Here is a 26,649-nt window from a genome sequence, read left to right on the forward strand (position 1 = left end):
TGAGCAACAATTCAGTGAGGTTGGGCCTCACAAAGCTTGGCACAGAGGCTGAGGGATCTCTCTTCCTAAATGGGCTGGACGGCGCCCAGGTGTGGGGTGAGGCTCACGGTCTAGCTGCTTCTTGATCTTCAGGGTGACGGTCTCACCGGCCACCTGCAAGAGGTGGATGGCCTCACTCAGTGGCCGGCCCTTGAGGCTAACACTGTTGATGGCCAGGATACGGTCCCCAACGTGGATAGCGCCAGTCCTGGAGAGGGGGCATAGGGTAGAGGATGGGAGTTAGACAGGGCCTTGAAGTGGGGGTCTGCCCTGGGGGAACTCAGGAACCCCAAAGCACAAGCCTGGCTGACCCCAGTTAAACCCACCCTGGGTGGGGGGGAAAGCAAGTGTGATTGTATTAACAGAAGTATGAAGTCTAGCATCTGGGAGGGGATTTTCCTGCTCAAGTGTAAAAGTTAGGTTCTGGAACCAGTGTCCAGCATGAGTTTTGAGGATGGTTTGAATGCCACATACTAGCTGACAACTACTATGTGGTCTTAGGCCAGTTCTTTAACTTCCCTGAGTCTCAGTTCTTTCATCTGTAAAGTAAGGGTGATAATACGTATTTTATCAAATTATAATTGAAGGATGGATGGGTGGAATGAATTCACGTTTCCCTCCAGCTGAAATCCATGTGTAGCCTTTCCCTCTCCTTGGGTCTGTTTCCCCACCTAGAGAATAAGCCTAAGCCCCAGGGTCCAGCTGACTTCAGAGAGGGCTATGGGCGGGGGGATGAAAAGGCCAAGCAGTAGCAGTGTACTAGCCCAATGGTTTTCTACCTGGATACTATTAGAATTACCTAAGGAGCTTTTTAAAAAGTGCAGATGCCTGGCCCCTCCCCCTGACCAATGAAATCGTAACTCTGGGAGCAGGGCCAGGGAAGATAATTCTGAGAAGCAGCCAGGGCTGAGGGTGGGGAGGGGTGGTTGCAGCAGGTGCTGAGAATGCACCTGACCTGGGTGGGGGAGAAGGAAGCAGTGGACTGGAGTGGGGGGTCTTAAACTCTAAATGTAGATTTTGCCCCCAGGTGGGAGCTCACGGAGGGTCAAGCCCCTCCATGCCCAGCATTGCCCAGCAAGCTCCCTGAGGGCCTAGGGGAGTGACTGAGTCAGAATATGGTGGATTTGGGGGGAAGGCCAGAGCTGTGCCATCCAGTACGATGGCCACCAGCCACATGTGGCTATTGGGCTTCTGAATTGTGGCTGGCCTGAACGGAGACATGCTGGACGTGTAAAATACACACGAGATTCTGAAGACATAATATGAAAGAAGAATGTAAAATACTTTGTTAATTATTTTTATATTGATTACATGTTGAAATAAGTACATATTTAAGATCTAAAAAATTTCTTTTTACTTTTCTAATGTGGCTGCTAAAAAGTTTATAAATAAATTTGTGGCTCACATTATACTTCAGTTAGACAGCGCTGACCTGGATCGGCCAGGCAAAGGCAGACAGGTTGTCTACTGTGCCCTGTAGGGCTGGCGCACAGTAGGTACTCAGAAAATGCCAGAGTGGATGAAGACATTTGAGGTCAGAACCGGTCCCACTGGCCTCTGCAGTCTGCTGGACACCCAGCAGGGGGCGATCCAGGAGCACAGACGCCAACAGGTTGACGCCTCAGCCCCAGAATCCCTCCCATCCTCCTGCACCACCCCACCATGGTTTCGCCCCTTGTGCTGTGTTCTCCTCCAAGGGGCCATTCTGCCTGCCAGGCTGGGCGAGGCTTCCCTTTTACAGAAAGCTCTTCTCAGTGCCTGGAGCTCACTGCAAAGCTGTCCACAGAAAGGCTGTCTCACCCACACTGGGGTTGCCTCCCTGTGACCCTCGTGGGGACCAGTTCCACTTCTGGGCCCAGATCCACCTGCTTCCCCCTCCAAACTGGACAGCCTGGACACCCCTCTTCTCACATCTCTCCCTTCTGCCACAATTTCAGGGAAACTTTGTAGGGGAGAGGATAGCAGGGACCCCTGCCCCAATGCCTCAAGAGAGGTGCCAGGCTGCGCTGGGACCCAGGTACCAGGGACATGGCCCCTGTACTATGAAGGCACATAGCAGGTGCTCCAGAAAGACTCACATGCTGACTTTCCAGAAATGGGGTGATCTCCAGGTTTGGGGGAGCAGAGGGATGAGCATACATTTATCCAGCAGTTACCTGAAGTCAGGAGGTCTGCCAGGGGCTGGCCCGCATCTGAGGAACTGAGGCGCAGAGAGGGATGGGACAGGCCCCAGGTCACCCAGGCCATCGATGTTGGAACAAAGGTAAGATCGAGTTTGGCTGATCCCAAAGCCCAGCTCCTGCCCCATGGGGTCCCTGGGCTCACCTGTGTGTCCCCACAGAGCCCCGGCTCACCTCTCAGCCAAGCCACGCTTGGTGAGTCCTGAGATGACAATGGGATCGAAAGGCTCCTCTGTGCCTGAGATGGTGATGCCCAGGGGGCCCCCGTAGCGTTTCAACTCCACCGTGTAGCTGATGGCACCTGTGGTCTCCTGTTCATCTGCAGGGGGGGTAAGCATCAGGGCTGGGGGACACCCATCAGGGGTAGGCCGTAGGAATGGGCACTCCCAGAGCCCCGCCAAGCTTTAATGCACTTACACTCATCATACTCATCCATTAATTCACCCACTCCCTCAGACATTAATTCACTGATTTACGCAGCCACTAATACACCGATTCCCTAGGCCACTAATACACCCATTCCCTCAGCCGTTAGTTCAACCATTCTCTCAGATTTAATTCAGCCATTCCCTCAGCCATTAATTCACCTATATCCCTCTGCCAGTAATATACCCATTGCCTGAGCTATTAGTTCACCCATTCCATTATGCCAATAATACACCCATTCCGTCACCCATTAATTCATTCATTTCCTAAGCCACTAACAAATCCATTCCCTCAGCCAATAGTTCACTCTTTCCTTCATGCCATTAATACACCCATTCCCTTAGCCTTAATACACACATTTTCTCAGCCATTACTTCACCTATTTCTTCACCATTAAGCCTCCATTTCCTCTTACATTAAATCACTGATTCCCTCATCCAACAATATGTGTTGGATACCCACATTCCCTCAGCCATTAATATACCCATTCCCTCATGCCATGAATACACCCATTCCCTTAGCCATTAATTCACCCATTCCCTCAGCCAATAATTCACCCATTTTATTAGCCATTAATACACCCATTCCCTCAGGCATTAATTTACCCATTCCCTCATCCAGTAATTGACCCATTCCCGCATGCCATTAATACATGCACTCCCTCAGCCATTAAATCACCTAATCCCTCAGCTATTAACACACTCATTCCCTCATGCCATTGATTCACTCATTCACTCACCTATTAATACACACATTTCCACATCCATTACTTCACACACTCTCTCCCATTAATTCACCTATTTCCTCAGCCATTAATACACCCAATTCCTCATACTGTTAATTCACCCATTTCCCTCAGCTCTAATACACATACTGCATAGCCATTAATTCACCCCTTCCCTCAGCCATTAATTCACCCCTTCCCTCAGCCATTAATTCATCCATTCCTACAGGCATTAATACACCCATTCCATCAGGCCATTAATACAACCATTCCCTCAGCAACTAATACACCTGTTCCCTAAGCCATTAATTCACCCATTCCCTCAATCATTAGTTCACCCATTCACTCATGGTAGTAACGCATACAATCCCAAAGGCACTATCATACCCATTACCACAGCCATTAATTCACCCATTCCTTCATGGATTTAATACACCAATTCCCTCAGCCATTAATTCATCCATTCCCTCAGTTATTGATTCTCCATTCTCTCAGCCGTCAATTCACCCATTCCATCACCCATTAATTCCCCCATTCCCCCAGCCATTAATTTACTCATTTCGTCAGCCATTAATTCACCCATCAACCAGGCATAATACACTAATTCCCTCATGGTATTAATACACCCATTCCCTCAGCAGATTAGTTCACACATTCATTCATGCCATTAATAGTCCCATTCCCTCAGTCATAGTTCATCCATTCCCTCAGCCATTCATTCAGTCATTCACTCTGCAATTAATTCACCTCTTCCCTCAGCCACTAATTCCCTCAGCCATTAATACAACTCCCTCACGACATTAACACCCATTCCCTCACCAATTAGTTGACCCATTCATTCATTCATGCCATTAACAGACCATTCCCTCTGCCATTAACATACCCATTCCCTCAGCCGTAATTAATCCACTCCATTATTTCACCAGTTACTTCAGCCATTAATTCACCCATTTAATCAGGCATTAATTCACCTACTCCTGCAGCCATTAACACACCCACTCCCTTTTCCTTTAATATATCCATTCCCTCATGCCGTTAATACATCCATTTCCTCATGCCATTAATTCACACCTCTCCTAGCCATTAATTCACCTCTTCCCTCAGCCATTAATTCACCCATTCCCCAGCCATTAATTCACCCATTCCCCAGCCATTAATTCACCCATTCCCTCAGTCATTAATACACACATTGCCTCATGCCATCATTTCACCCATTCCCTCGGCCTTTATTCAGCCATTCCCCCAGCCAACAATTCACCTATTTCCTCAGCCATTAATTCACCATTCCCTCAGCCTTTAGTTCACCCTTTCCTTCATGCCATTAATACACCCATTCACTCAGCATTTTTAATTCATCGATTCCCTCAGCTATTAATTCACCCTTTCCCCCAGCCATTAATTCACTCATTCCCTCAGCCAGTATTTCAAACATTCTGTCAGCCATTATTTCAGGCTTTCCCTCAGCCATTAAGTCACATTCCCTCAGCCACTAAAACACCCATTCTCTCAATGATTTTTTTCCAAAGCACTTTACTTTTATTAAACTCACATAACTCTCATAACAACTTTAGATACAGGTGTTATTTTAACCTTCATTTTGAAGATGAAGAAACTGAAACACTGAGGTAAGTTGTTCACAGTGACAACTTAGTAAATGGTGCAGTTACAAGCAATCTGGCTCTAGATTCTGTGCTCTGAAATAGAAGACTCTTGCCTTTCTAGAATATATGTAATCTGGGAGCTCTTACATTAGGTGAAAATGTCAAGTTATGTCATTATTGGGGTAAAATTGAGTTTTTTTGTTTTTAAAGTTTCTAAGGATCAGATTTATCAAAGCTGCATTGAATATCTACTGATATCCATTGTTCCTGCTCTTACAGAGACAAAAAAGCAACTGTCCCCTGGGATACAGAGCCAGGAACAGCAGTGAGAAGACACCTAACCAAACAAACACAAATCAGCAGAGTAACACAAGAAAACTGCTGGGTCCAGCCCTGCCTAACAGCCTCATTAGTGCCCCTACCTAAATATGTCTTATTTTCACTAATAACTTAGAAAATATCTGGTCAGACAGAATGGCTTGCCTTTCAGAGCAGTAAATAGGTATATCTACCAATTACATATACTGGGAGAAACAAGAACATTTCCAAACACATCACTTTTGAAAATCTCAACAGTAATATTCCCTTGTCAAATAGAAATAATCTAATATTCACTTCTATTTTTTTTCATGGAAAGGCACTTTTTAAAAATTTATTTAATTTATTTTTGGCTGCATTGGGTCTTCACTGCTGCGTGTGGGCTTTTTCTAGTTGTGGTGAGCGGGGGCTACTCTTTGTTGCAGTGCACGGGCTTCTCACTGCAGCGGCTTCTCTTGTTGCAGAGCACAGACTCTAGGCGTGTGGGCTACAGTAGTTGTGGCACGCAGACTCAGTAGTTGTGGCTCGTGGGCTCTAGAGCTCAGGCTCAGTAGTTGTGGCACACAGGCTTAGTTGCTCTGCAGCATGTGGGATCTTCCCGGACCAGGGCTCGAACCCGTGTCCCCTGAATTGGCAGGCGGATTCTTAGCCACTGTGCCACCAGGGAAGCCGGGAAAGGCACTTTATTTTAAATATAGCAGTGTGTACATGTCAATCCCAAACTCCCAATCTATCCCTTCCTGCCCACCATCCCCCTTGGTAACCATAATTTCGTTCTCTTAAGTCTGTCAGTCCATTTCTGTTTTGTAAATAAGTTTATTTGTATCTTTTTTTGTATTCTGCATATAAGCAATATCATATGATATTTGTTTTTCTCTGCCTGACTTACTTCACTTAGTATAATACTCTCCAGGTCCATCCATGTTGCTGCAAGTGGCTTTATGTCATTCTTTTTAATAGCTGAGAAATATTCCATTGTATATATGTACATCTTCTTTAACCATTCTTCTGTTGATGGACATTTAGGTTGCTTCCATGTCTTGGCTATTGTAAACAGTGCTACAATGAACACTGGGGTGTATGTATCCTTTCGAACCATGTTTTTCACTGGATGTATGCCAAAGAGTGGAATTGCTGGATCATATGATAGCTCTATTTTTAGGGTTTTTTTTTTTTTTTTTTTTTTTTTTGCGGTACGCGGGCCTCTCACTGTTGTGGCTTCTCCCGTTGCGGAGCACAGGCTCCGGACGCGCAGGCTCAGCGGCCATGGCTCACAGGCCTAGCCGCTCCGCGGCATGTGGGATCTTCCCTGACCGGGGCGCGAACCCATATCCCCTACATCGTCAGGCGTACTCTCAACCACTGCGCCACCAGGGAAGCCCTATTTTTAGTCTTTTTAAGGAACCTCCATACTGTTCTCCATAGTGGCTGCACCAATTTACATTCCCACCAACAGTGTAGCAGTGTTCCCTTTTCTCCACACCCTCTCCACCATTTACTGTTTGCAGATATTTTGGTGATGGCCATTCTGACTGGTCTGAGGTGATACCTCATTGTAGTTTTGATTTGCATTTCTCTAATAATTAGCGACCTCGAGCATCTTTTCATGTGCCTGTTGGCCATCTGTATGTCTTCTTTGGAGAAATGTCTCTTTAGGTCTTCCGCCCATTTTTTGATTGGGTTGCTTGTTTTTTTGATATTGAGCTACATGAGCTGTTTGTAAATTTTAGAGATTAATCCTTTGTCAGTCGCATCGTTAGCAAATATTTTCTCCCATTCTCTGGGTTGTCTTTTTGTTCTATTTATGGTTTCCTTTGCTGTGCAAAAGCTTTTCAGTTTAAGTAGTCCCATTTGTTTTTGTTTTTACTTCCATTACTCTGGGAGATGGATCGAAAAAGATATTGCTGCAATTTATGTCAGAGTGTTCCACCTATGTTTTCCTCGAAGAGTTTTATGGTATCTGGTCTTACATTTAGGTCTTTAATCCATTTTGAGTTATTCTTGTGTGTGGTGTTAAAGAATGTTCTAATTCCATTTTTGCACATGTAGCAGTCCAGTGTTTCCAGCACCATTTATTGAAGAGATTGTCTTTCCTCCATTTTATAGTCTTGCCTCTTTTGTTGTAGATAATTGACCATAGGTGCGTGGGTTTATTTCTGAGCTTTTTAACCTGTTCCCTAAACGATTAATTCACCTATTCCCTCAGCCATTAATACACCAAGTTCCTCATCCCAATACATCCATTGCCTCAGCCATTAGTTCACCCATTCTCTCGTGTCATTAATGAACCATTCCCTAATGGGTCACCAATTCCCCCATGCTATTAATGATTCCCTAAGCCATCAATTCATCTATTCCCTCAGCCATTAATACACCCATTAATTCACCCCTTCCCTCAGCCATTAATTCACTCATTCCCACAGCCACCAATATACCCATTTCCCCAGCCATTAATGATTCCATTTACTCCACCACTAAAACACCATTACCTCAGCCATTAATTCAGCCATTCCGCCAGCCATTAATTCAGCCATTCCCTCAGCCATTAACTCACCTATTCCCTCAGCCATTAACTCACCTATTCCCTCATGAAATTGTTATATCCAACTGTCAGCCATTAGTTCACCCATTCATTCATGCCATTAATAGACCCATTCCCTCTGCCATTAATGCACCCATTCCCTTAGGCATTAATTCACCCATTCCCTCAGCCATATTTAAAACATTGGCTCAGGCATTAATATAGCCATTCCCTCTTCCTTTAATATATCCATTAGCTCATGCCATTAATACATCCATTTCCTCATGCCATTAATTCACCCATTATTACACACATTCCCTCAGCCATTAATTCACCCATGTCACCAACATTGAGTCACTATATCCCTAAGCCATTAATTCACCCATTCCCTTAGTCATTAATTCACCTATTCCGTCAGCCATTGGTTAACCTTTCCTTTGTTATTAAAACACCCGTTCCCTCAGCCATTAATTCAGCCATTCCAACAGCCATTGATTCACCTTTTCCCTAAGCTACTGATTGAGCCATTCCCTCAGTCATTATTTCAAACATTCCCTCAGGCATTAATTCAGCCATTCCCTCAAGTATTAACACACCTATTCCCTCAGTCATTAGTTCACCCATTCATTCAGGAAATTAAACCCATTCCCTCAGCCATAGTTCACCCATTTCCTTTGCCATTAGTTCACCCATTCCCTTAGCCATGAAAAACCCATCCCCTCAGCCATGAAAAACCCATTCCCTCAGCCATAGTTCACCCATTCCCTTTGCCATTAGTTCACTCATTCCCTTAGCCATGAAAAACCCATCCCCTCAGCCATGAAAAACCCATTCCCTCAGCCATAGTTCATCCATTCCCTTTGCCATTAGTTCACCCATTCCCTTAGCCAGGAAAAACCCATCCCCTCAGCCATTAATACACCCATTCCTTCATCCATTAGTTCACCCTTTCCTTCATGGCATTAATACACCCACATCGTCAACCTTTAATTCATCCAGTCAGGCATTAATTCACCCATTCCTTCAGCCATTATGCCATTAATTCACCCATTCCGTCAGCCATTAATTCACCCATTCCCTCATGACATTGATACACCTATTGCTCGGCCATCGTTCATTTATTCCCTCAAAAACTAATACATGCATTTCCTCAGCCATTAATTCACCCATTGCCTCAGCCGTTAAACCGCACATTCCCTCAGCCCTTAATACACCCATTCTTCAGCCATTAATTCATCCTTTCCTTCAGCTAATACACCCATTCCCTCAGTGACTAATGTACCCATTTCTTCATGCCACTAATTTACCCATTCCCTCAGCCCTAATACACACATTCCCTCAGCCTTTAAATCATCCATTCCCTGTCCATTAATTCACCACACCTCTAAGCCATTAATTCATCCATTCCTTCACCCATTAATATATCCATTGCCTCATGCCATTGAAATATCCATTGCCTCAGCCATTAATTCATCTATTCCCTCACCCATTAATACACCCATTCCGCCATCCATTAATTCACCCATCCCAAAGCCATTAATTCAGGCAATCCCTCAGCCATGAATTCACCCACTCCTCTGTCATTAACTCACGCATTCCCACGGCCATTAAAACACCCATTCCCTCATGCCATTATAGTTCACCCGTTCATTCAGCGATCTTTTCACACATTCCCTCAGCTATTACTTCAACCATTCCCTCAGCCATTAATTCAGCCATTCCCTCATCCATTAATACACCCATTCCTTACGCATTTAAATCACCAATTCCCTCAGCCACTGATTGTCCCATTCTTTTAGCCATTACTCAACCATTCCCTCAGCCATTAATTCTGCCATTCCCTGAGGCTTTTTTTTTTGCGGTTCGCGGGCCTCTCACTGTTGTGGCCTCTCCCGCTGCACAGGCTCCGGACGCGCAGGCTCAGCGGCCATGGCTCACGGGCCCAGCCGCTCCGCGGCATGTGGGATCTTCCTGGACCGGAGCACGAACCCGTGTCCCCTGCATTGGCAGGCGGACTCTCAACCACTGCGCCACCAGGGAAGCCCTCCCTGAGCCTTTGAAACACCAGTTGCTGCAGCCATTAATACATACATTCCCCCTTGCATTAATTTACCCATTCCCTCAGCCATAATTTACTTATACCCTCAAACATTGATACACCTATACCTTCAGCCATTTTTACACTAATTTCCTCTATGCCTAATACACCCACCTCCTCAGAGATTTGTTCACCCACTCCCTCAACCACTAATTCACCACTCCTCTCAGCCATTAATTCACCCATTCCCTCATCATCAGTTTACACATTCTCTCAGCCATTACACACCCATTCTCTCTCTCATTAGTACACCTATTCCCTCCTCCATTAATTAACCCATTCTTTCCACCATTAGTTCACTCATTCTCTAATCTACTAATTCACCTAGTCCTTCAGGTATTAATTCATCCATTCCCTCAGCCATTAGTCACCCATTCCCTCAACCACCATAGAACCATTTACTAGGCCTCTAATGCACCCATCTCTCAGCCATTAATTCAACCATATTCTCAGCCATTAACTCAGTCATTCCTTCAGCCTGCCATACACCAATTCTCTCAGCCATTAATACACACATTTCTCCATCTGGTTTAATTCGCGCACTCCCGTATCTATTAATTCACCCATTCCCTCAGCTGTTAATTCAGGCATTCCCTCACACACGAATTCATCCAGTCCCTCCGCCATTAATTCACCCATTTCTTGAGTCATTAATTCACCTAAACCCACAGCCATTAATATACTAATTTGCCCGTGCCTAATACACCCATCCTGTTAGTGATTAGTTCACCCATTCCCTCAGCCATTAATTCAAGCACTTTCTCAGCCACTAATACCTCCATTCCCATAGCCATTAAATCACCCATTCCCTCAACATTAATTGATCCCTTCCCACAGCCATTAATTCAGCCATTCCCTCAGCCATTAATACACCCATTCCCTCATGACATTGATACACCCATGCCATTGATCAGTGATGATCAATGGTATGGGTGTATCATTGATCAATCAGCCATTGATCACTTAATCCCTCAACCACTGATACATGCATTCCCTCAGTAATTAATTCAACTATTCAGTCGACCACTAATTCACCCATTCCCTCATCCACTAACTCACCCATGCCTTCAGCCATTACTTCAACTATTCCCTCAGCCCCTAATTCAGCTTTCCCTCAGCCTTTGATACACCAATTCCCTCAGCTATTAATACACACATTCCCACATCCATTAATTCACCCATGCCTGGATTCACTAATTCACCCTTTCACTCAGCCATTAATTCAGCCAACCCCTCAGCCATTAATTCACCATTCCCTCACCTATTTCCTCAGCCATTATATACTCATTCCCTCCGCCATTAGTTAATACATTACTTCATCCATTACTTCACATATTCCCTCAGCCAATAATTCACCCATTTCCTAAGCCATTAACTCACCTATACCTTCAGCCATTAATAAACCAATTCCCACAGGTCTAATACATCCATTCCCTCAGCCATTAATTCACCCCTTCCCACAGCCATTAATACACCCATTCCCTCATGCCATTACTTCACCTGTTAATTCAGTGATTATTTCACCCATTTCTTCAGCTATTTATTCAACCATTCCCTCAGCCATTAATACACCCATTCCATCCGAATTTAAATCACCAATTCCTTTAGCTATCATTATACTCATTCCCTCAGCCACTGATTCTCCCTTCCCTTTAACCATTACTCAACCATTCCCTCAGCCTTTGAAACACCAGTTCCCACAACTGTTAATACACATATCGCCCCCAACCATTAATTTACCCATTCCCTCAGATATTAATTCAGACACTCCCAGAAGCCAATAATTCAGCCAGTCCTGAATCCATTAATTCAGCCATTCCCACAGCCACTAATCCACTTATACCCTCAATCATTAATTCACCTATACCCTCAGCTATTTTTACACCGATTTCTCATGCCTAATACACACATCCCCTCATGATTATTTCACACATTCTCTCAGCCATTAATACACCCTTTCCTTCATCCATTAATATACCCATTCCCTCATGCCATTAATACACTCATTCCCTCAGTCATTAATTCATCTATTCCTCAGCCATTACACATTTCCTCATGCCATTAATTCGCCAGTCCTCTCAGCCATTAATTCACCCATTCCCTCAGCCACTAATACACCTATTCCCTCAGCAATTCCCCCATTCCATCAGCCATTGATACACCCATTCCTTCATCAATTAATACACCTATCCCTCATGCCATTAATACACCCATACCCTCAGGCATTAAATCGTCTATTCCCTCAGTCATTAATACACACATTTCCTCATGCCATTAATTTACCTATTCCCTCAGCCCTATACACACATTCCCTCACCCTTTAATTCACTCATTCCCTCTCCATTAATTCATCCATTCCATCACACATTAATATACCCATTGCCTCATGCCATTAATACACCCATCCTCTCAGCCATTAATTCACCCTTTCCCTTAGCCATTAATTCAGCCAGTCCCTCAGCCATTGATTCACTCTTTCCCTGCATCATTAACTCACCTATTACCTCAGCCATTAATACACTCATTCCCTTAGCCATTAATTCACCTATTCCATCAGCCATTAATACACCAATTCCCTCAGGCCTAATAAACCCATTCCTTTAGTGATTAGTTCACCCATTCCCTCATGACATTAATACTCCCATTCCCTCATGTCATTAATAAACCCAATCCTTAAGCCATTGGTTCACCATTCCCTCAATCATTAATTCACAGATTCCCTGAGCCATTAGTTTATCCATTGCCTCAGCCCTTACTACACACATTCCTTCACCATTAATTCATCCATTGCCTCACCTACAAATACACCCATTTCTTCAGGCCATTAATTTACCCATTTCTTCAGCCATAATACCCACATTCCCTTAGCCTTTAATTCATCCATTCAGTCCTTATTTCACTCATTCCCTCAGCCATTAATTCACCCATTCCCTAAGCCACTAATTCACCCATTCCATAAGTCATTAATTTACCCATTTTCGGCTGTTATTCAACTATTTCCTCAGCCACTTATTCAACCATTCCTTCAGACTTTGATACACCAGTACCTTCAGGCATTAATACACACAATGCCCACATCCATTAATTCACTCTTACCCTCAGCCATTAATTGTGGTATTCTCTCAGCCATTTATTCAGCCAACGCTTAAGCCATTAATTCACCCATTCCCTCAGTCATTAACTCACCTATTCCCTCAGTCATTAATACACTCATTCCCTCAGCCATTACTTCACACATTCCCTCAGCCATGAATTCACCCATTCTCTCAGCCATTAATATACCCATTTCCTCATGTCATTAATTCACACAAGCTGTCAATCCTAATACAAACTTTTCGTCAGCTATTAATACATCCATTCTCCCAGCCATTAGTTCTCCCATTCTCTCAGCCATCAATACACCATTTCCTGAAGTCATTAATTCACCCATTACTTCTGCCATTAATTCACCCATTCTTTCTGCCATTAGTTTACTTATTGTCCAAACCACTAATGCACCCAGTTCCTCAGGCATTAATTCATCTATTCCCTCAGCCATTAGTTCACCCATTCTGACAGCCATATTCACCCATTTCCTAAGGCATTAGTTCACCCATCCCTTAACCACTAATACACCAATTTTTCAGCCACTATGCAGCCATTCTCTCAGCCATTTATTCACCCATTCCCTCAGCCATCAATTCATCCATTCCCTAAGCGATTAATACATTCATTTCCTCAGCCATTACTTCACACATCCCCTCAGTCATGAAATCACTCATTTCTCAGCCATTAATATACCTATTTCCTCATGCCATTAATTCATGCAATCCATCAGTCCTAATGCCTTTTCGTCAGCTATTAATACATACAATCTCTCAGCCATTAGTTTACCCGGTTCTCTCAGCCACCAATATACCATTTGAGGAAGTCATTAATTCACCCATTACCCCTGCCATTAATTCACACATTCTTTCTGCCATTAGTTCACTCACTGTCTAAGCCACTAATGCACCTAGTTCCTCAGGGATTGATTCACCCATTCTCTCAGCCATTAGTGCACCCATTCTGACAGCCATATTCACCCATTTCCTGACATTAGTTCACCCATTCCCTCAACCACTAATATACCAATTTTTCAGCCACTATTGCAACCGTTCTCTCAGTCACTTATTCACCCATTCCCTCAGTCATTAATTCAGCCAATCCCTCTGCCATTATTACACCCATTCCCTCAGTCATTAATACACCAATACTTTTATGCCTCATATACCTACCCATTCGGTCACTGATTAGTTCACCCATATCCTCAGCTATTAATTCAGCTAATCCCTCAGCCATTAATACACCCATTCCGTCTGCATTTACATCACCAATTCCTTCAGCTGTTAATTCACTCATTCCATCAGCCACTGATTCTCCCTTCCCTTTAACCATTACTCAACCACTCCCTCAGCCTTTGAAACACCAGTTCCCACAACCACTAATACACACATCCTCCATCCCTTAATTTACCCATTCCCTCAGACATTAATTCAGACATTCCCTCAGCCAATAATTTATCCAATCCCGAATTCATTAATTCAGCCATTCTCTCAGCCATTAATTCACTTAGAACCTCAGCCATTTTTACACCAATTTCCTTATGCCTAATACACCCATCCCCTCAGGAATTGATTCACACATTCTCTCAACCATTGATACACCCATTTCTTCATCCATTAATATACCCATCCCCTCATACCATTAATACAGCAATTCCCTCTGTCATTAATGCATCTATTGCCTCGGCCATTAATACACACATTTCCTCATGCCCTAATTCACCACTCCTCTCAGCCATTAATTCACCCATTCTTTAGTCATTAATACACCTATTCCCTCAGTGATTTGTTCACCCATTCCCTCATTAATAGTCATTAGCTCGGCCATTAATTCACCCATTTCCTCAGCCATTAATACACCCATTTCTGCATGCTATTAATTTACCCATTCCCTCAGCCCTATACACACATTCCCTCTGCCTTTAATTCACCCTTTCCCGTAGACATTAATTCAGCCCACCCCTCAGCCATTAATTCACCCATTACCTGAGTCATTAAATCACCTATTCCTTTAGCCATTAATACATATATCCCATCCATTATTTTACTCATTCTCTCAAAGACATTAATTTACTCGTTCCTTCAGACATTAATTCAGACATTCCCTCAGCCAATAATTCAGCCATACTCATCACCATTAAGTAAGCCATTTTCTCTTCCATTATTTCACCCATTCTTTCAGCCACTAATACACTTATTCTGCAGCTATTCATTTATCCATTCCTTCAGCCATTAATTCACTAATCCTGTTAGGAGTAGTTCACCCACTCCCTCAGCCAAAATTCACCCATTCCCTCAGCCTTTAGTTCATCCATTTCCTCAGCCATTAATTCTCCCATACCCTCAGGCAATAATTCACCCATTAACTCAACTATTAATTCACTTTATCCCTCAGCCATTAATACACTTATTGCCTTACCTATAATACACCCATTCCTTCAGTCATTATTCATCAATTCCCTCAGCCGTTAATACACCCATTTCCTCATGGAATTAATTAACAAATACCCTCAGCCCTAATACCAACTGTCTATCAGGCTATTTTTAAAAACTAATTAATTAATTAGTTTTATTTTTGGCTGCTTTGTGTCTTTGTTGCTGCACACAGGCTTTCTGTAGTTGCGGCGAGTGGGGGCCACTCTTCGCTGTGGTGAGTGGGCTTCTCATCGCCGTGGTTCCTCTTGTTGGGGAGCTCGGGCTCCAGGCGCACGGGCCTCAGTAGGTGTGGCGCTTAGGCCTCAGTAGTTGTGGCGTTTGGGCTCTAGAGTGCAGGCTCAGCAGCTGTGGTGCACGGGCATCGTAGCTCCGCGGCATGTGGGATCTTCCCGGACCAGGGCTCGAACCCACGTGTCCCACACTGGCAGGCGGATTCTTAACCACTGCGCCACCAGCGAAGTCCTAATTCACCCATTCTTTCTGCCGTTAGTTCAGTCATTCTCTAAGCCACTAATGCACCCAGTCCTTCTGGCATTAATTCACCTATTACCTCAGCCATTAGTTCACCCAGTCCATCAGCCACATTCACCCACTTCCTAAAAAATTAGTTCACCCATCCCCTCAAATTGTAATACACCCATTTTCTAGGCGACTAGTGCACCCATTCTCTCAATTGTTAATTCACCCATTCTGTCACCCACTAATTCAGCCAATGTCTGAGACATTCTCTCGGCCATTAATTATACTATTTCTTCAGCCTTTCCCCCATTCTCTCAGCCATTAATACACCCATCCCTTCAGCGATTAGTTCACTCATTAGCTCAGCCATTATTTTACCCCAACCTAATGCCGTGAGTTCACCCATTCCTTCAGTTATTATTTCAACCATTCCTTCAGCCATTCTTTCAGCCATTAATTCAGCCAATCCCTCGGCATATTTCGGTCATTCACAAAGCACTTGATATACCAATTCCCTCAACCATTAATACCACACTCCCCCATCCATTACTTATCCATTTCCTTAGCCATTAATTCAGGCAATCCCTCAGCCATTAATTCACCCATTCCATCAGCCAATAATACACCAATTCTTTCTCTCCTAATACACCCATTCCCTCAGCAATTACTTCACCCAACCTCAGCCATTACTTCAGCCATTCCCCCCAGCCTTCAATACACCAATTCCCTCAACCATTAAAACACACATTATTTCATCTGTTAATTCACCCATCCCTCAGCCATGAATTCAGGCAATCCCTTAGCTTTTCATTCACCCTTCCCTTCAGCCATGAATTCACCAAGTCTCTTTCCGCCATTAATTCACCTATACCTTCAGCCATTTATACACCAATTCCCACAGGTCTAATACATCCATCCCCTCAGCGATTAGTTCACCCATTCCTTCAGCCATTAACACATCCATTCCCTCATGCCATTACTTCATCTGTTAATTCAGCGATTATTTCACCCTTTGCCTCAGCTATTATTCAATCATTCCCTCAGCCATTAATACACCCATTCCATCCACATTTAAATCACCAATTCCTTCAGCTGTCATTACACTCATTGCCTCAGCCAGATTGCCCATTTCCTTTAGCCATTACTCAACCATTCCCTCAGCCTTTGAAACACCAGTTACCGCAACCATTAATACACACATCCTCCCATCCATTAATTTACCCATTTCCTCAGTCATTAACTCACCTATTCCCTCAGGCATTATTTCACCCATTCCCTCAGTCATTTATACACCAATACTTTTAAGCCTAATATACCCATTCAGTCACTGATTAGTTCACCCATATCCTCAGCCAGTAATTCAGCTAATCCCTCAGTCATTAATACACCCATTCCATCTGCATTTAAATCACCAATCCCTTCAGTTGTCAAGTCACTCATTCCCTTAGCCACTGATTCTCCCTTCCCTTTAGCCAGTATTCAACCATTCCCTCAGCCTTTGAAACACCTGTTCCCGCAATCATTAATACACACATCCCCAACATCCATTAATTTACCCATTCCCTCAGCCATTATTTCACCCATTCCCTCATGCCATTAATTCATGCAATCCTTCAGTCCTAATACAACCTTTCTGTCAGCTATCAATACTTCCATTCTCTCAGCCATTAGTTCACCATTCTCTCCATTATTACTTCACAGATTCCCTCAGACATTAGTTTATGGATACCCTCAGTGTTTAAAACACGCATTCCCCCAGCCATTAATTCATCCGTATCCTCAGCTATTAATACACCCATTACCCCAGGGACTAATATACCCACTTCCTCTGTCATTATTTCTCCCTTTCCCTCAGCCATAGTTCACCTATTCCCTCAGCCATTAAGTCACCCAACCTCTTCACCATAAATTCACCTACTATCTCAGCTATTCCCTGAGCCATTAAAACACCCTTTCCCTCAGCCATGATTCCCCCATTTCTCAGCCATTAATATACCCATTTCATGCCATTAATTCACACAATCTGTCAGCCCTAATACAAATTTTCTGTCAGCTATTAATACACCCATCCACTCAGCCATTAGTTCACCCGTTCTCTCAGCCACCAATACACCATTTCTGGAAGTCATTAATTCACCCATTCTTTCCGTCATTAGTTTACTCATTGTCCAAGGCATTAATGCAACCAGATCCTTAGGCATTAATTCAGACATTCCCTCAGCCCATAATTCAGCCAATCCTGAAATCATTAATCCAGTCATTCCCTCAGCCATTAATTCACTTATACCCTCAACCATTAATTCATCTATACCCTCAGCCATTTTTACACCAATTTCTCATGCCTAATACACCCCTCCCCTCACCGATGAGTTCACACATTCTATCAGCCACTGATACACCCTTTCCTTCATCCATTAATATACCCATTCCCACATGCCATTAATACACCCATTCCCTCAGTCGTTAATTCATCTATTGTCTCAGCCATTAATATACACATTTCCTCATGCCCTAATTCATCCCTCCTCTCAGCCATTAATTCACCCATTCCCACAGCCATTATATATCCATTCCCTCACGACAATAATACACCCATTCCTTCAACCATTAGTTTACCCCTTCCCTCATCCATTAGTACACCCATTCTCTCAGGCATTAATTCACCCACTCCCTCAGTCATTAACACACACATTGCCTCCTGCCATCCTTTCACCCATTCCCTCAACCATTAATACACCCTTGCACTCAGACGTTAATTCACCCATTCCTTAGCCACTAATACACCTATTCCCTCAGCAATTTGTTCTTCCATTCCCTCATGCCATTAATAGAGTCATTAGCTTGGCCATTAGTTTACCCATTTCCTATGTCATTATTTCACTCATTCCCTCAGCCACTAATTCACCCATTCCCTCAGCCAATAATTCACCCATTCCTTTAGTTGTTACTCAGTTATTCCCTCAGTCATTCCTTCAGCCTTGGATACACCAATTCCATCAGCCATTAACACACAACCCCCACATCCATTTATTCGCCCATTCCTGCATCCATTAATTCACTCTTTCCATCAGCCATTAATTCTGGTATTCTCTCAGACATTAAATCAGCCAATCTCTCAGCCATTAATTTGCCCATTCCCTCAGTCATTAACTCACCTATTCCCTCAGCCATTAATACACTCATTCCCTCAGCCATTACTTCACACATTCCCTCAGCCATTAATATACCCATTTCCTGTCATTAATTCACACAAGCCATCAGTCCTAATACAAACTTTTTGTCAGCTATTAATACATCCATTCTCTCAGCCATTAGTTCTCCCATTCTCTCAGCCATCAGTACACCATTTCCTGAAGTCATTAATTCACCCATTACTTCTGCCATTAATTCACCCATTCTTTCTGCCATTAGTTTACTTATTGTCCAAACCACTAATGCACCCAGTTCCTCAGGCATTAATTCATCTATTCCCTCAGCCATTAGTTCACCCATTCTGACGGCCACATTCACCCATTTCCTAAGACATTAGTTCACCCATCCCTCAACCACTAATACACCAATTTTTCAGCCACTAATGCAACCATTCTCTCAGCCATTTATTCACCCATTCCCTAAGCCATCAATTCATCCATTCCCTCAGCCATTAATACACCATTCCCTCGTGATAATGATACACCCAACACTCAGCCATTGTTTATTTATTTCCTAAAAAAATAATACATGCCTTCACACAGCCATAAATTCACACGTTGCCTCAGCCATTAATTTATCTATTCCCACAGGCATTAAAACAGCCATTTCCTATTGCCGTTAATTCACCCATTCTCGAGTCCCTCCCATCAGGAAGGTTGCACGAGCTTCATAGATAGCCTCATCCACCAGAGGGCAGACAGGAGAAGCAAGAAGAACTACAATTCTGCAGCCTGTGGAACGAAAACCACATTCACAGAAAGATAGACATAAGGAAAAGGCAGAGGACTTTGTACCAGATGAAGGAACAAGATAAAACCCACAGAAAAACAACTAAATGAAGTGGAGATAGGCAACCTTCCAGGAAAAGAATTCAGAATGATGATAGTGAAGATGATCCAGGACCTCAGAAAAGGAATGGAGCAAAGATTCAGAAGATGCAAGAAATGTTTAACAAAGACCTAGAAGAATTAAAGAACAAACACCTAGAAGAATTAAAGAACAAACAAACAGAGATGAACAATACAATAACTGAAATGAAAAATACACTAGAAGGAATCAATAGCAGAATAACTGAGGCAGAACGAATAAGTGACCTGGAAGACAGAATGGTGAAATTCACTGCTGTGGAACAGAATAAAGAAAAAAGAATGAAAAGAAATGAAGACAGCCTAAGAGACTTCCGGGACAACATTAAACGCAACAACGTTCGCATTATAAGTGTCCCAGAAGGAGAAGAGAGAGAGAAAGGACCCGAGAAAACATTTGAAGAGATTATAGTTGAAAACTTCCCTAACATGGGAAAGGAAATAGCCACCCAAGTCCAGGAAATGCAGAGAATCCCAGGCAGGATAAACCCAAGGAGAAACATACTGAGACACATAGTAATCAAATTGACAAAAATTAAAGACAAAGAAAAATTATTGAAAGAAACAAGGGAAAAATGACAAATAACATACAAGGGAACTCCCATAAGGTTAACAGCTGATTTCTCAGCAGAAACTCTAGAAGCCAGAAGGGAGTGGCATGATATATTTAAAGTGATGAAAGGGAAGAACCTACAACCAAGATTACTCTACCTGGCAAGGATTTCATTCAGATTCGATGGAGAAATCAAAAGTTTTACAGACAAGAAAAGCTAAGAGAATTCAGCACCATCAAACCACCTCTACAACAAATGCTAAAGGAACTTCTCTAAGTGGGAAACACAAGATAAGAAAAGGACCTACAAAAACAAACCCATAACAATTAAGAAAATGGTAATAGGAACATACATATCAATAATTACCTTAAACGTGAATGGATTAAATGCTCCAACCAAAAGACAAAGACTCGCTGAATGGATACAAAAACAAGACCCATATATATGCTGTCTACAAGAGACCCACTTCAGACCTAGGGACACATACAGACTGAAAGTGAGGGGATGGAAAAAGATACTCCATGCAAATGGAAGGCAAAAGAAAGCTGGAGTAGCAATACTCATTATCAGATAAAATAGACTTTAAAATAAAGAATGTTACAAGAGACAAGGAAAGACACTACATAATGATCAAGGGATCAATCCAAGAAGAAGATATAACAATTATAAATATATATGCACCCAACACAGGAGCACCTCAATACATAAGGCAACTGTTAACAGTTATAAAAGAGGAACGACAGTAACACAGTAATAGTTGGGGACATTAACACCTCTCTTACACCAACGGACAGATCATCCAGACAAAAAATTAATAGGAAACACAAGCTTTAAATGACACAATAGACCAGATACATTTAACTGATATTTATAGAACATTCCATTCAAAAACAGCAGATTACACTTTCTTCTCAAGTGCACACAGAACATTCTCCAGGATAGATCACATCCTGGATCACAAATCAAACCTCAGTAAATTTAAGAAAATTGAAATCATATCAAGCATCTTTTCTGACCACAATGCTATGAGATTAGAAATCAATTACAGGGGAAAAAACGTAAAAAACACAAACACATGGAGGCTAAACAATACATTACTAAATAACCAAGAGATCACTGAAGAAATCAAAAAGGAAATCAAAAAATACCTAGAGACAAATTACAACGAAAACATGACAATCCAAAACCTATGGGATGCAGCAAAAGCAGTTCTAAGAGGGACGTTTAGAGCGATACAAGCCTACCTCAAGAAACAAGAAAAATCTCAAATAAACAATCTAACCTTACACCTAAAGGAACTAGAGAAAGAACAACAAACAAAACCCAAAGTTAGCAGAAGGAAAGAAATCATAAAGATCAGAGCAGAAATAAATGAAATAAAAACAAAGAAAACAATAGCAAAAATCAATAAAACTAAAAGCTGGTTCTTTGAGAAGATAAACAAGATTGATAAACCATTAGCCAGACTCATCAAGAAAAAGAGGGAGAGGACTCATATCAATAAAAATAGAAAAGAAAAAGGAGAAGTTACAACAGACACTGCAGAAATACAAAGCATCCTAAGAGACTACTACAAGCAACTCTATGCCAATAAAATGGACAACGTGGAAGAAACGGACAAATTCTTAGAAAGGTATAACCTTCCAAGACTGAATCAGGAAGAAATAGAAAATATGAACAGACCAATCACAAGTTATGAAATTGAAACTGTGATTAAAAATCTTCCAACAAACAGAAGTCTAGGACCAGATGGCTTCACAGGTGAATTCTATCAAACATTTAGAGAAGAGCTAACACCCATCCTTCTCAAACTGTTCCAAAAAAGTGCAGAGGAAGGAACATTCCCAAACTCATTCCACAAGGCCACCATCACTCTGATACCAAAATCAGACAAAGGTACTGCAAAAAAGGAAAATTACAAACCAATATCACTAATGGATATAGATGCAAAAATCCTCAACAAAATACTAGCAAACAGAATCCAACAACACATTAAAAGGATCATACACCATGATCAAGTGGGATTTATCCCAGGGATGCAAGGATTCTTCAATATACACAAATCAATCAATGTGATACACCATATTAACAAATTGAAGAATAAAATCCATATGATCATCTCAATACATGCAGAAAAAGTTTTGACAAAATTCAACACCCGTATATGATAAAAACTCTCCAGAAACTGGGCATAGAAAGGCCATATACGACATAATAAAGGCCATATATGACAAACCCATAGCAAACATCATTCTCAATGGTGAAAAACTGAAAGCATTTCCTCTAAGATCAGGAATAAGACAAGGATGTCCATTCTCACCACTATTATTCAACATAGTTTTGGAAGTCCTAGCCACGGCAATCAGAGAAGAAAAAGAAATAAAAGGAATACAAAGTGGAAAAGAAGAAGTAAAACTGTCACTGTTTTCAGATGACATGACATGATACTATACACAGAGAATCCTAAAGATGCCACCAGAAAACTACTAGAGCTAATCAATGAATTTGGTAAAGTTGCAGGATACAAAGTTAATGCACAGAAATCTCTTGCATTGCTATACACTAACAACGAAAGATCAGAAAGAGAAATTAAGGAAACAATCCCATTCACCACTGCAACAAAAAGAATAAAATACCTAGGCATAAAGCTACCTAAGGAGGTAAAAGACCTGTTCTCAGAAAACTATAAGATACTGATGAAAGAAATCAAAGATGACACAAACAGATGGAGAGATATACCATGTTCTTGGATTGGAAGAATCAATATTATGGAAATGACTATACTACCCAAAGCAATCTACAGATTCAATGCAATCCCTATCAAATTACCAACCTCATTTTTCACAGAAGAAGAACAAAAAATTTTACAACTTGTATGGAAACAAAAAAGACCCTGAATACCCAAAGCAATCTTGCGAAAGAAAAATGGAGCTGGAGGAATCAGGCTCCCTGACTTCAGACTATACTATAAAGCTACAGTAATCAAGACAATATGGTACTGGCACAAAAACAGAAATATAGATCAATGGAACAGGATAGAGAGCCCAGAGATAAACCCACACACCTAGGGTCAGCTAATCTATGACAAAGGAGGCAAGGATATACAATGGAGAAAAGACAGTCTCTTCAATAAGTGGTGCTGGGAAAACTGGACAGCTCCATATAAAAGAATGAAATTAGAACACTCCCTAACACCATACACAAAAATAAACTCAAAATGGATTCGAGACCTAAATGTAAGACCGGACACTATAAAACTCTTAGAGGAAAACATAGGAAGAACACTCTTTGACATAGATCACAGCAAGATCTTTTTTTTCCCCCAGTTTTAGCTGCTTTAATTGTTTAAACTCATTGTTTGGCATTCTTCCATGCTTTTTTTTTTAACATCTTTATTGGAGTATAATTGCTTTACAATAGTGTGTTAGTTTCTGCTTTATAACAAAGTGAATCAGTTATACATATACATATGTTCCCATATCTCTTCCCTCTTGTGTCTCCCTCCCTCCCACCCTCCCTACCCCACCCCTCTACGTGGTCACAAAGCACCGAGCTGATCTCCCTGTGCTATGCGGCTGCTTCCCACTAGCTATCTATTTTACGTTTGGTAGTGTATATATGTCCATGCCTCTCTCTCACTTTATCACAGCTTACCCTTGCCCCTCCCCATATCCTCAAGTCCATTCTCTAGTAGGTCTGTGTCTTTATTCCTGTCTTACCTCTAGGTTCTTCATGACATTTTTTCCCCCTTAGATTCCATATATATGTGTTAGCATACGGTATTTGTCTTTCTCTTTCTGACTTACTTCACTCTGTATGACAGATTCTAGGTCCATCCACCTCACTACAAATAACTCAATTTCGCTTCTTTTTATGGCTGAGTAATATTCCATTGTATATATGTGCCACATCTTCTTTATCCATTCATCCGATGATGGACACTTAGGTTGTTTCCATCTCCTGGCTATTGTAAACAGAGCTGCAATGAACATTGGGATGCATATGTCTTTTTGAATTATGGTTTTCTCAGGGTATATGCCCAGTAGTGGGATTGCTGGGTCATATGGTAGCTCTATTTGTAGTTTTTTAAGGAACCTCCATACTGTTCTCCATAGTGGCTGTACCAATTCACATTCCCACCAGCAGTGCAAGAGGGTTCCCTTTTCTCCAACCCTCTCCAGCATTTATTGTTTCTAGATTTTTTGATGATGGCCATTCTGACTGGTGTGAGATGATACCTCATTATAGTTTTGATTTGCATTTCTCTAATGATTAATGATGTTGAGCATTCTTTCATGTGTTTGTTGGCAATCTGTATATCTTCTTTGGAGAAATGTCTATTTAGGTCTTCTGCCCATTTTTGGATTGGGTTGTTTGTTTTTTTGATACTGAGCTGCATGAGCTCCTTGTAAATTTTGGAGATTAGTCCTTTGTCAGTTTCTTCATTTGCAAATATTTTCTCCCATTCTGAGGGTTGTCTTTTGGTCTTGTTTATGGTTTCCTTTGCTGTGCAAAAGCTTTGAAGTTTCATTAGGTCCCATTTGTTTATTTTTGTTTTTATTTCCATTTCTCTAGAAGGTGAGTCAAAAAGGATCTTGCTGTGATTTATGTCATAGAGTGTTCTGCCTATGTTTTCCTCTAAGAGTTTGATAGTTTCTGGCCTTACATTTAGGTCTTTAATCCATTTTGAGCTTATTTTTGTGTATGGTATTAGGGAGTGCTCTAATCTCATACTTTTACATGTACCTGTCCAGTTTTCCCAGCACCACTTATTGAAGAGGCTGTCCTTTCTCCACTGTACATTCCTGCCTCCTTTATCAAAGATAAGGTAACCATATGTGCATGGGTTTATCTCTGGGCTCTCTATCCTGTTCCATTGATCTATATTTCTGTTTTTGTGCCAGTACCATACCGTCTTGATTACTGTAGCTTTGTAGTATAGTCTGAAGTCAGGAAGCCTGATTCCTCCAGCTCCGTTTTTCGTTCTCAAGATCAGCAAGAACTTTTTTGATCCACCTCCTAGAGTAATGGAAATAGAAACAAAAATAAACAAATGGGACCTAATGAAACTTCAAAGCTTTTGCACAGCAAAGGAAACCATAAACAAGACCAAAAGACAACCCTCAGAATGGGAGAAAATATTTGCAAACGAATCAACAAAGGATTAATCTCCAAAATATATAAACAGCTCATGCAGCTCAATATTAGAAAAACAAACAACCCAATCCAAAAATGGGCCAGAAATCCTAACCAGACATTTCTCCAAAGAAGACATACAGATGGCCAAGAAGCACATGAAAAGCTGCTCAGCCTCACTAATTATTAGAGAAATGCAAATCAAAACTACAATGAGGTATCACCTCACACCAGTTGGAATAGGCATCATCAGAAAATCTACAAACAACAAATGCTGGAGAGGGTGTGGAGAAAAGGGAACCCTCTTGCACTGTTGGTGGGAATGTAAATTGATACAGCCCCTATGGAGAACAGTATGGAGGTTCCTTAAAAAACTAAAAATAGAATTACCTTATGACCCAGCAAACCCACTACTGGGCACATACCCAGAGAAAACCATAATTCAAAAAGACACATGCATCCCAATGTTCACTGCAGCTCTATTTACAACAGCCAGGTCATGGAAGCAACATAAATGCCCATCGATATTTAGGATATTTAGACGAATGGATAAGGAAGATGTGGCACATATACACAATGGGATATTACTCAGCCATAAAACGGAACGAAACTGGGTCATTTGTAGAGATGTGGGTGGATCTAGAGACTCTCATACAGAGTGACGTAAGTCAGAAAGAGAAAAACAAATATCGTATATTAACTCATATATGTGGAACCTAGAAAAATGGTACAGATGAACCGGTTTGCAGGGCAGAAATACAGACACAGATGTAGGGAACAAACGTATGGACACCAAGCAGGGGAAAGTGGCGGGTGCTGGTGGTATGAATTGGGAGATTGGGATTGACATATATACACTAATATGTATAAAATAGATAACTAAAAAGAACCTGCTGTATAAAAAATTAAATTCGGAAATTACAAGAAAAAAATTCACCCATTCCCTCAACAGTAATTGACCTCTTCCCACAGCCATTAATTCATCCATTCCCTCAGCCATTAATACACCTTTCCCT

The 26,649-nt window shown here is 41.9% G+C and overlaps 1 protein-coding gene across 1 annotated transcript in view; it reads right to left on the minus strand.

Moving 5' to 3' along the window:
• Window positions 1-26,649, minus strand: part of GRIP2 (glutamate receptor interacting protein 2) — a 64,642-nt gene that overhangs the window by 22,239 nt on the left and 15,754 nt on the right. Inside the window, exons 16-17 of the mRNA XM_027093852.1 lie at window positions 2,394-2,538; window positions 108-247 (exon numbers count right to left, since the gene is read on the minus strand). Coding sequence (XP_026949653.1) covers window positions 108-247; window positions 2,394-2,538 — 285 coding nt within the window. The remainder of the gene's footprint in view (window positions 1-107; window positions 248-2,393; window positions 2,539-26,649) is intronic.

This window comes from Aethalodelphis obliquidens, unplaced genomic scaffold (assembly GCF_003676395.1).
Source record: "Aethalodelphis obliquidens isolate GAN/ISIS:26980383/991018 unplaced genomic scaffold, ASM367639v1 scaffold86, whole genome shotgun sequence".
NCBI lineage: Eukaryota > Metazoa > Chordata > Mammalia > Artiodactyla > Delphinidae > Aethalodelphis > Aethalodelphis obliquidens.